This window comes from Microcebus murinus, chromosome 19, assembly GCF_040939455.1.
Source record: "Microcebus murinus isolate Inina chromosome 19, M.murinus_Inina_mat1.0, whole genome shotgun sequence".
In the NCBI taxonomy this organism is placed as follows: Eukaryota; Metazoa; Chordata; class Mammalia; order Primates; family Cheirogaleidae; genus Microcebus; species Microcebus murinus.
The window spans coordinates 15065556-15078151 of NC_134122.1; the positions used below are offsets into that span (position 1 = coordinate 15065556).

Sequence of the window (12596 nt, forward strand, 5' to 3'; positions counted from 1 at the left end):
CATACTGAATGGGGAAAAGTTGAAAGCATTCCCACAAAGAACTGGAAGAAGACAAGGATGCCCACTGTCACCACTTCTATTCAACATAGTGCTGGAAGTCCTAGCCAGAGCAATCAGGCAAGAGAAAAAAAATTAAGGGCATCCAAATCAGGAAAGAGGAGGGCAAACTATTGCTTTTTGTAGACAATATTATCTTATATCTAGAAAATCCCAAAGATTCCACCAAGAGACCCATGGAATTGATAAATAAATTCAGGAAAGTCTCAGGTTACAAAATCATTGTACACAAATTAATAGCATTCCTATACACCAAGCTGAAAGTCAAATCAAAGACTCAATACCATTCATAAGTTCTACAAAGAAAATAAAATACCTAGGAATATACTTAACCAAGGAGGTAAAAGATCTCTACAAGGAGAACTAGGAAACTCTGAGGAAAGAAATTGCAGGTGATACAAACAAGTGGAAAAATATATCATGCTCATAGATTGGTAGAATCAGCATTGTTAAAATGTCTATACTACCCAAAGTGACTTACAAATTCAATGCAACTCACATCAAAATACCAATCACATACTTCACAGATCTAGAAAAAATAATTCTATGCTTTGTGTGGAACCAGAAAAGAGCCCAAATAGCCAAAGCCATCTTAAGCAAAAGAAACAAATTGGGAGTCATCATATTACCAGACTTCAAACTATACTACAAGCTATAGCAACTAAAACAGCACAGTACTGGCACAATAATATAGACACTAGCACAATAATATAGACATAGACCAATGGAACAGAACAGAAACCTCAAATATAAAACCATCCACATACAGCCAACTGACCTTTGACAAAGCAGACAATAGTATACACTAGGGAAAAGAATCCCTATTCAATAAATGGTGCTGGAAATATTGGATAGCCACATGCAGAAGAATGAAACAGGATCCATATCTCCCACCACTCCCCAAAATTAATTCAAGATGGATAAAGGACTTAAATGTAAAGCATGAAACCATAAGAATTCTAGAAGAAAATGTTAGAAAAACTCTTGTACATATCAGCCTAGGCAAAGAATTCATGAAGAAGACCCCAATGGCAATCACAGCAACAAGAAAAATAAATAAATTGGACTTGATTAAATTGAAAAGGTTCTGCATAGCCAAGGAAATAACAGAGCAAAGAGACAACTACAGGTTGTCTAGGAGGGAAATATAGTCTAAGTCCCCCGCTTAGACTATTTTTTATGTGAACCAAGCTCTCCATGATGGCCCATCTTCCCTGGTTCCTATGAAATTCTAATAAATAAAAATTTCTCCATCTCATTACACCCATGTTTGACTCAGACAAGATCCAGCTCTTATGTCCTCCAAAGAAGATATCTGTGCTTTCTTTGGGGAATCCCATGTGCTGTGTGAAGTATCTCTCAGTGTCCCAAAACAATCATGTATTTTTAAAATACCTATTTTCCATAGAAAATCTCAAAGATAAACAAAAATAGATTAAATTGCATATTGAATTCTCATGTATATATTGATCAATTTCAACAATTATTACCTTATGGCTAATCCTGACTCATCAATACTCTAACCAATCTCAGAAATTATATTTTATTCAAAAATAGTTTTAGTATGTATCTCTAAAAGATAAGAACTCTTTAAAAACAGTCTATTATACTTAAAAGTTAATAATTCCCTCTTATCATTAAATATCTACTGTTCACATTTTTATCTAGCATATAAATTATGAATGTTTTCTTGTTTACCATTTGTTGCAATCAAGTCTATACATTGTGATTAGTTGATAAATCTTTTATATATCTTTTACTCTATGAATTTCCTCATTACCTTTTTTTTTTTTTTGCAATTTGTTACTTAAAGAAACTGAGTTGTTGGTCCTTTTGAATATTTCACACTTGGATTTTGCTAACTGCATCCCTACAGTGTTTTTTAACATGCTCCTTTGTTTCTCTGCATTTCCTGCAAACTGGTAAATATACCTAGATATTTAATCAGATGTCTGTTTGATGTTTTTTATCAAGACTACTCCTTAAGTCATATGACGTTATTCCATCAAAAGGCACAAAATGTCTAGTTATTTCTTTTCTCATGACAGTAGCCATTGATGATCAATGACTACATCCATTAATTAATTGCCTTTTAAAAGACAAAAACTTTGTCTGCATTTCTTTAAACAGGGTCTACTCTGTGCCACTTCCAAAAGAATGAAATTGAAGCCAGGTTCTCTGGGGAAGCCATTGCCACCTTATACTGTCCAGGTAGGAGGCCATAGCAATGATTATGACAGTTATTATTAATGGAGCTCTTACTGGGTGCCTGGCACTTGTCCATACCACTTAGCAATGTTATTAATATTAGACTATTTCATTTGCTCATGACAACAACCTCAGCTGGAGGATACCATTATTATCTCCACTTAACAGATAAAGAAACTGAGGCTTGGGAAGATTGGGTAGCTTTTCCAAGATTACCTAACTAACAAGTGGCAACGTCCACTTTCAAACCCAGTAAGTCTTCCCCCAGCATCCATATTATTAACCACAATGCAAAATAATACACTTGTCTAGTGTCCTTATTTGGCCAAATAGCAACGCTATGTTTCTTCTCAAAATTTACTCTGAAACGTTACCAAGAGTCTGGAGAATGGAAATCACTGAACTTGGTGCTGGTGGTATAAAGATGAAAGAGACAAAGTCTTTACCATTTGAAGGGCTGAAACCACTCTAAAGAAGATGAGCTATATGGACAAATAATTGAATGACCTCATGAAGATCTCAAATAAATTGCTGATGCGGTTCATAAGAAAAAGAAATTCCTTTCAGCTGAAGGATCAGGTGAAAATTCTGCAAGAATATAGCACAACCATACACATTCTTACCGTAAATCAACCTCCTTGGGGGACTATACCTTTGTTTTAACATTATTGCTTCTGCTCAAAATTATTTTAGGATAATTCTTTGGGCAATGGCCACCAACAAAAGCAATCTCATTTTCTTAAAGTTTATTTTCTACTCAAAAAGGTATTATTCCTGGCCAAACATGATGGATCATACCTGTAATTCCAGCACTTTGGGAAGCTGAGGCGGGAACATTGCTTAAGGCCAGGAATTCGAGAACAGCCTGGGAACACAGCAAGACTCCGTCTCAAAAAACAAAAATAAAAAAAAGTAGCCAAGCATGGTGGCACACTCCTGTAATGCCAACTACTTGGAAGGCTAAGGCAGGGGGATAACTCGAACCCAGGAGTATGAGGCTGCAGTGAGCTATGATTATACCTGAGTGACAGAGAAATACCCTGTCTCTAATTTACCTAATTTCAGATTGTGGATGAAAACTCAAATATCCTGCCTGTAGGGGAAGAAGGAAATATTGCAGTCCGTATAACACTAAACCAACCTGCCTCTGTGTACTGTCCACACATGGTAAGGGGAATTTAATTTTTTTCTAGATACTTTCATTGTTACTATTAATCATGGTGCCATAGTTACGGGGTACTTTATGATTTTCCAAATACTTTTGTCCCAACTTTTAATTTTTCAAATCTACAAAAATGTTGAAATAATAGTGCAATGAATACCTATCTGTACATCATTCACCTATCTTCACCTATTATTAAGATTTTGCCTCGTTAACTTTATATTTGTACATTTTTGATGAGCCATTTGGGAGTAAGAGCAGACATCATGATATATTGCCCTTAAATATTTCAGCATGACTCTCCTAAGAATAAGAACATCTTTCTTAACTATCAACATCATCACATCTAAGAAAATTAAAAATAATTCTTTAATATTATCTATTATATAGTCCATATTTAGATTTTCTTAATTGTACTCAAATGTGTTTTATAGCTTTTGAAAACCCAGAACTCGATCAAGGTTCATACATTTATTTGGGTTCTCATATCTCTTTGGTTATTTTTATGTAAAAATTTCCCACCACTTTTTGTTTTTCATGATACAGACATTTTTGAAGAGTAGAGGCCTGTCGTGTTTGTCTAGATGTATCTATTAGTTTCTTATAATGTGATTCAGGATAGACATTTTTGGCAAGAATATTACATAGGTAATGTTTATTTCTTATTTTCTTATATTGGGAAACACTATATTGTCTCGCTTTGGGTGTGGATAATTGTGATCCTTTGGTTTAGGAGGTGACTGCCATTTCTCTTCATTGTAAAGGTATATTTTCCTCTTTTTAATTAGTAAGTAATCTGTGGGGCAACAGTTTGAGACTCTGCGAATATTCTATTCTCCAATCAATTTTCACACAATGATTTTAGCATCCATAGATGATTCTTTTCTGAATCAATTATTAAAATGGGAGTACAGAATGGTGATGTTCAAACTGTTATTTCTTATATATTAATTAGGTGGCACTATCTTATAAAGAAGAACTGTTCATTTTTATCTATAAAAGGGAGCTTTCTTGTAATTATTTTTAAATATATTTTTAATTTATTCAGCCTTTTCTGATAATAAAATGATGTATGTTCAATATAGAAAACTTTGAAAAATATAGAAAAAGATAAAAAAAGAAAATTCTTTTCACTCATAATGCCACTATTATTACCCACTATTAATATTTGGCAGGTATATATCCTTTATCATTTTTTATGCATATGTATTATTTTATAAAATTGGGATTACACTCTGTCTGCTGTTGTGAAGCCTGTTTTTTATTTATGATCTTCAGATATTAGTATATTTTATGTGATAACACTTTTAATAATTTCCCAGTATCCTATCAAATGGAATATTATGATCTATTTAACATATCCACTATTATTGGAAATTTTGGTTATTTCCAATGTTTTATATTGTAAATACTTCTTTAATGAGCATCCTTATTAACCCTTCAAATGCCTCCTTTAGTATTTCTTATGGAGTTTTTTTTTTTTTTTTTTTTTTTGAGACAGAGTCTCACTTTGTTGCCCAGGCTAGAGTGAGTGCCGTGGCGTCAGCCTAGCTCACAGCAACCTCAAACTCCTGGGCTCAAGCGATCCTTCTGCCTCAGCCTTCCGAGTAGCTGGGACTACAGGCATGCACCACCACGCCCGGCTAATTTTTTTGTATATATATTAGTTGGCCAATTAGTTTATTTCTATTTATAGTAGAGACGGGGTCTCGCTCTTGCTCAGGTTGGTTTTCCTGAACTCAAAGGATCCGCCCGCCTCGGCCTCCCAGAGAGCTAGGATTACAGGCGTGAGCCACTGCGCCAGGCCCCTTATGGAGTTTTTGAGTTAAGGCCTAGCCAAAAAAGTTAAATATTTTAATATTACAAATTTCTGTAAGAGGATAATGCTTAATATTTCCAAACTTCGACAAAACAACTTAAATATACTGAGATTTAACAATCTCTTTCTCACCCATAAGACTGAGATTCCAAAGAAGAGACACAGATATCTCATATACCTACTGGGATTATTGGGCTATTTGAGAATGAGTTGCTTACACAGTGTTTTACTGAAGTTCATTAGAACATTAATAAGCCCATTATATTGCCCATTGATCTAAGAATCTGGACAAATCTGTCATGTGGTTTCTATGGCAGTCAGAGTAAAATACTGTTAGACTCTGCAGATACTCCACAGAATAATCAAGCAAAATGGGCCTTCCTCTTGCAAAGGGGCTTGTGTACTAATCACGTTCATGTGTTTCTGGTGTAACAACTTTAAGCTGAAACCACCTTCTTCTGATGGAATGTTAATCATGGGCAGTGTGAAAATAAAAGACACAATTCAAAGACAGGAAGCAGTGACTGCATTTGACAGATGATGAGCCTAAGAAAACAGTAGCTAACATCCCTTACACATATTGTACCTAGCCCTATGCCAAATGCTATGCTTCCATTGTTTAATTAAAGCCTCAGAACAAACCTCTGGGCACAGTGCCATCATTATTCCTGTTTCAAGCTGGGAAAAGAAATAGGAACTGAAATTAAGAGAGAAATTAAGCAAAGACCTTGTGTGTGTTGAGAGAGTTTTCTATGTGGAGAGTCCCTAGAGAGTGGGGATCTGGTGTTATTTTTCTCTATCTCCCTTTGAGGCTAGCCACAGTCCTCAATTCATACCATTGAATGATTGTGGAAAGGAAGTAAATCTAGGTTTCTGCATTTGTTATTCTATCAGGTGAGCTGGGAGGAATATGCTTCAGGAAGAAGCCAAATGCTTTACCTCACAGGGGACAGAGGGATCATGGATGAAGATGGCTACTTCTGGCTGGCTGGTAGAGCTGATGGCGTTGCTGATATACTGGGTTAGAGGTTGTGAATGCCATGGTGACTGCTATTAAGCCTAGGGGCTGTGGGAGTTTGAAGACAACTCTGGACTGCCTCAGATACATGGGCATTATAGAAAATTTGGAAAATGCAAACAAGCAAAAATAAAAAACAAAACTCATCTACAATCTCATATTTTGGAGTATAGTCTTCCAGTTTTCTTTCTTTGTACATATAAACTATTTTTTTTTAGTAGAAATGAATTTAAGGGGAAACACTATAGCATAACTTGCATTTTTTACCCAACAATGTAACATAAATATTTTTGTGTGTAATTAAATGTACATGTAAATTCACTTTCAAATTTTAAGTGAGTTTATCACGTCCAATAATCTTACATGAACAACTCAATGAATGTTTACACACATATGTACCCCTGTAACCTTCTAGATCAAGATATAAGATATTTCCAATATCCTAGGCTCTCTTATGTCCTCATATCTTCATGAAAGCTGTACTTCTTTCATAAACTTTGAACTGAATTTCCATGCCTAAAGAGAGTTTTAGGGACTGAGAAAAGTAGAAAAAATTCCAAGGAACAATAAATTTCAAGGAAATTGTTGTAAGCAGATTCCATGGACCATCCTGATTCAGAGCTTGCTGATCACAAAACTTACAGGAATGTTGAGAAATAGAAATCAAGATCTAGATTCTAGAAAGACTCAATGATATAAGATACCATTGCTTCTAGGACCTGAATCAGCAAACTTGCTTTCCCACTACTTTTCCACCTTGATCCTTGACCCAATTAAAAAACTTCAACTAAATTTTGCTCAAAAAGTCATTCTTTCTTGTGTGCTCCCTATTGCACAGCAGTGAATGAAGTGCTTGCCTTCACCTCTTACCAGTCTCAATTTTTACTTTGAGCGCCACCCCCATCCAGAAGTAACCATTATTCTGATTTCAAAACTACAGATTAATTTTGCCTTTTCCTGAACTTCATATAAATAGAATCATACAGTATGAACTATTTTGTGTCTGTCTTCTTTCTTACAACATAATGCCTATGAGATTCATCAATGTCGTTGCATGTATCAATAGTCCATTCTTTTTCATTGCTGTGCAGAATTCCATCATATGAATATACTCAGAATTTATCCATTCTACTATTAATGGTGACGGGGGTTATTTCCAATTTGAAATAACATGAGTAGAGCTACCATGAATATTTTTCAAAATGTCTTTTGCTGAACATATGCAGAGATTTATAATTGATATATATATATGTGTATATATATATATATACCAATTTATACTCCCTCTACAATGGAGTGAGATGTTCCAGTTGAATGAAAGTTCCAGTTGAAACTTTCCAGAATGAAAGTTCACATCCTCACTGACACTTATTACTGTCAAATCATCTAAATTTTGACCATCTGGTAAATATGTAATATTTCATTGTAGTTTTAATATAATTTTAAGGGTCACTAGTAGTTCATTCTGTCAAGATACCAAAGTATTTTACTTTATCAATCCCTACTGTTGAACATTTGAGGGTTCCCCCCCCAATATTTTAATTTAAAAAACACTTGTATAATCATCCCTTAACCTAAGATTTTGTCTGCTAGTATCAGGAATGACAGAATCATTCTCACTATAAATCTTATACACATTAAAAAGACAATAAGGAAATATTATGAACATTTTATCAACAAATTCAACAATATAGATAAGATGGACAAATTCTTTGAAAAATATAACTTTCCCAAACTGGTACAAAATGAAATAAAATCCAAATACTTCAATACACACTTAAAAATTGAAATAATTATTAAAAACCTTACCACACATAAAGCTTTTGACTCAAGTAGTTTTAACGGTAAATCCTATCAAACATTTTGGGAAGAAATAGCACCAAAATGACAAAACTCCTTCAGAAAATAGGGAGGAGGGAACACTTTCCAACTTGTTTTATCAGGCTAGAATAACACTATTATCAAACCTATAGAGGGCATTACACACAAAAGAAATTACAGACTAATTACAGACTAATATCCCTTATAATCACTGGTGTAAAAATGTATAATAAAATTTAGCAAAATCAAATGCATCAATATATAAAAAGGATAATATATAATGACCAAGTGAGGTTTATCATAGGAATGGAAAATTGTTTGAACATTTAAAAAATAATATAATTTATTTTTAATTTTTTTTGAGACAGAGTCTCGCTTTGTTGCCCAGGCTAGAGTGAGTGCCGTGGCGTCAGCCTAGCTCACAGCGACCTCAAACTCCTGGGCTCAAGCGATCCTACTGCCTCAGCCTCCCAAGTAGCTGGGACTACAGGCATGCGCCACCATGCCCGGCTAATTTTTTCCATATCTATTAGTTGGGCAATTAATTTCTTTCTATTTATAGTAGAGACAGGGTCTCGCTCTTGCTCAGGCTGGTTTCAAACTCCTGACCTCGAGCAATCCTCCCGCCTTGGCTTCCCAGAGTGCTAGGATTACAGACGTGAGCCACCACACCAGGCCTAATTTACTTTATTAAAAGAAAAAGGGGCTGGGCGCGGTGGCTCACGCCTGTAATCCTAGCACTTTGGGAGGCCGAGGCGGACGGATCGCTCAAGGTCAGGAGTTCGAAACCAGCCTGAGCGAGACCCCGTCTCTACCAAAAATAGAAAGAAATTAATTGACCAACTAAAAATATATATACAAAAAATTAGCCGGGCATGGTGGCGCATGCCTGTAGTCCCAGCTACTCGGGAGGCTGAGGCAGTAGGATCGATGAGCCCAGGAGATTGAGGTTGCTGTGAGCCAGGCTGACGCCACGGCACTCACTCTAGCCTGGGCAACAAAGTGAGACTCTGTCTCAAAAAAAAAAAAAGAAAAAGAAAAAGGGGCTGGGCACAGTGGCTCACACCTGTAATCCTAGCACTTTGGGAGGCCAAGGCTGGAGGATCGCTTGAGGCCAGAAGTTTAAGACCAGCCTGAGTAAGTGCAAGACCCTTTCTCTACAAAAAATACAAAAATTACCTGGGCATGGTAGCACATGCCTGTAATCTCCGCCACTTGGGAGGGCAAGGCAGGAGGATCACTCACACCCAGGCTTTTGAAGTTGCAGTGAGCTATGATGATGCCACTGCACTCTAGCCCTGGAGATAGAACAAAACCCTGTTTTATATATATATATATGAATGAATAAAAGCCATATGATCATTCTAATAGATGCAGAAAGAAATTTTGACAAAATTCAACATTCATTCATGTTAAAATCTCAGAAAAGGAGAATTAGATGGGAACTTCCTCAGTCTGATAAAGGACATCTATGAAACCTTATTGTTAACATCACACTTAATAGACAAGTTTTCTTTTTTTTTTTTTTTTTAATCCTCCTCCTCCTCCTAATAGACAAGTTTTGAATGATGCTTTCTTCACAATGTCAAGAACAAAGCAAGGATGTTTACATTCACTGCTTCTATGTAACACTGAACTAGGGGTCCTAGCTACTGTAATAAATGTCAAGAAAAATAAATAAAAGGCCTAAAGTACAGAAAAGAAGTAAAATTATACCCCATAAATATGTACAAATATTATGTATCAATTGATACTCAATTAATGACTCCTCAATTGGTACTTTGCACCAAGGTGGCCCACAATTAGGATTTATCAATGAAGGAAGGAAGTAAAGAACATGGTTTCTAACAAAACATAGCTAGACTATGAACTTCTTGTGGCAGAGATGTCTACATTTTGTTCATCTTTGTATTCTGATCACCTAGATCAGTAGCTAGCAAATGGAAGGTGCTGGAGAATTGTGGATGGATGGATGGAACCTGCCTCAACAGCATCAAGAACACTTACCCATCATCCTTACAACTCAGGTTATCCAGCCTGTTTGCCTAGCCTCCAGGAGTCCATACCTCAGTTGAATGGCCTTAAATACATATCTCACCCTATTCTTAAGGGAGGGAATGAGTTGTTAGTGATTCAGAACTCATTACTGGGCTGCTATGTGTGTTTTGATCCAACTGGAGTTTGTGCAAGGACAGCCAAAGATCTTCAATGGGTTCCATGGATTAAACCAGAGAGGAACCATACAAAAAGACTATCCAGCATCCACAGAATGACAAGCACTTGTCCTTGGTTAAAGATAGGATAAATGGTGCATTCTAGGGACTTATTTCTTGTGATATTAGCAGTGTGTTCTGGACTGGGAGGTACACTGTGAAGAATCCTAATGTTTCCTCTTTTTTCTCCCTATAACAAATAATTAAACAATATCAAATATGTGAAGAGTCCTGAGAAAATAGAAGTTGCAAGATTTGCTTCTAAGGACATGATAGTTTTGTCAACATATCATTAGAATTGGTCATTAAAATGATGCTTTAGGCCGGGCGCGGTGGCTCACGCCTGTAATCCTAGCACTCTGGGAGGCCGAGGCGGGCGGATTGCTTGAGGTCAGGAGTTCAAAACCAGTCTGAGCAAGAGCGAGACCCCGTCTCTACTATAAATAGGAAGAAATTAATTGGCCAAGTAATACATACAGAAAAAATTAGCCGGGCATGGTGGCACATGCCTGTAGTCCCAGCTACTTAGGAGGCTGAGGCAGGAGGATTGCTTGAGCCCAGGAGTTTGAGGTTGCTGTGAGCTAGGCTGACGCCATGGCACTCACTCTAGCCAGGGCAACAGAGTGAGACTCTGTCTCAAAGAAAAAAAAAATGATGCTTTATATCAGTCAGTAGCAGATAATTTATTCAATAAATAATTATTGAGTATCTACTATATGCTAGATACCATTCTAAGCCCTGGACATAATAGTGAATAAATCATACAAGAGCTCTACTTTTTTGGAACCCATGTTCTAATGGGGATACATGCAATAAATACACAAATTAATCAGCAAATAGTTCAAATCACAGTGAGCATTAGAAAGGAGATGAGGAGGCCTACTTTAGGAGGGATAATGACTTTCTGTTTCTGAGTTATTTCACTTAAGATAATGGCCTCCAGTTCCATCTATGTTGCTGCAAAAAGGCATGATTGCATTCTGTTTTATGCCTGAGTGGTACTCCATGGAAATGCTGGTTTGGTTACTATGGCCTTGTAGTATAATTTGAAGTCAGGTAGCTTTGTTCTTTTTAGTTACGATTGCTTTGGCTGTTTGTGCTCTTTTTTGGTTCCATATAAATTTTAGGATTGTCTTTTCTAATTCTGTGAAAAATGATGATGGTATTTAGAAAGTCAAATTCTACATGTTCTTACTTATAAGTGAGAGCTAAATAATGTGTACACATGGACATAGAGAGTGGAATAATAGACACTGGAGACTCATAAGGGTGGGAGGGTGGGGGGTGAAGGATGAGAAATTACTTATTGGGTACAATGTACACTATTCAGGTGATGGCTATAATATATAAGCACAGACTTTGCCACTGTGCAATATATTCATGTAACAAAACTACTTGTATCTCCTAAATCTATAAAAATAAAATAAAATAAATCATAACATGTGATTTTAATATGCCTCTATATTTCATTTGCTAATGTTTTATTAGGATTTTATAATGATATTCTTAAGTGAGATTAATTTGTGGCTTTCTTTTAGGGTTTTTCTTACCAATGTTACACTAGCTTCATAAAAAGAATTTAGAAATTTTCCTTCTTTTATTTCCTATGCTTTGGAAAAATTTAAGTAATATTGGAACTATTGGTAATTTGTATTTTCTTTAAAATCATCCATTTAATTCAGGATCTGATTTATTTGCTTAGGGTTGAGCAAAGTGTCAGTTACAAATCATTCAATTTTCTCTGTATTTGTGGTTATTCCATTATTGTTTCTAATTTTTGTACTTTTGTGTTATCTCTTATTTCCCCTTTTGATAAGATGACCTAAAGGTTTATATTTATATATGTTTTTAAGTTTTTTTGGTAGAAGCAATTCTTGTATTTACATATTAGTTCTATAAGTTTCTCTTTTTAAATTCATTATTGAATGCTTTTTTACTTATTATTTTTCCTGTCTTCTTATTTTGGGATTCTTTTTTTCTAACTCTAGTCCCATTTGTAAATATAAATTTTTGAGCCATGAATTTTTCTCTGAGCTTTGCTTTGTTTGTATCCCATATTTCTGATGTAATGATGAGTAAACAATCATTTGATAAGCAAGCAGATTTTCTCAGTTGAGCAATCATTGTCCTGTGAAGGAGATAAATGAGTGATCTATCCTTTAGATCAATATGTTTTCAGCAAGTCTCTTAAACATTAAAATTAATCCCAATAATGTTCTGCCCTTCCCAATGAGAGAATGTATTTTGTGCACCATTGACATCAAGCTTGGCCTTGTGGCTTGTTTTGGACAACAGAAT

The 12596-nt window shown here is 35.6% G+C and overlaps 1 protein-coding gene across 1 annotated transcript in view; it reads left to right on the forward strand.

Moving 5' to 3' along the window:
- ACSM6 (acyl-CoA synthetase medium chain family member 6) overlaps window positions 1-6281 on the forward strand; it is a 32190-nt gene extending 25909 nt beyond the window's left edge. The window contains 3 exon segments of the mRNA XM_012790192.3: window positions 2188-2268; window positions 3331-3432; window positions 6141-6281. Of these exon segments, the coding sequence (XP_012645646.2) occupies window positions 2188-2268; window positions 3331-3432; window positions 6141-6281 (324 nt within the window).
- The last annotated feature ends 6315 nt before the right edge of the window (window positions 6282-12596 follow it).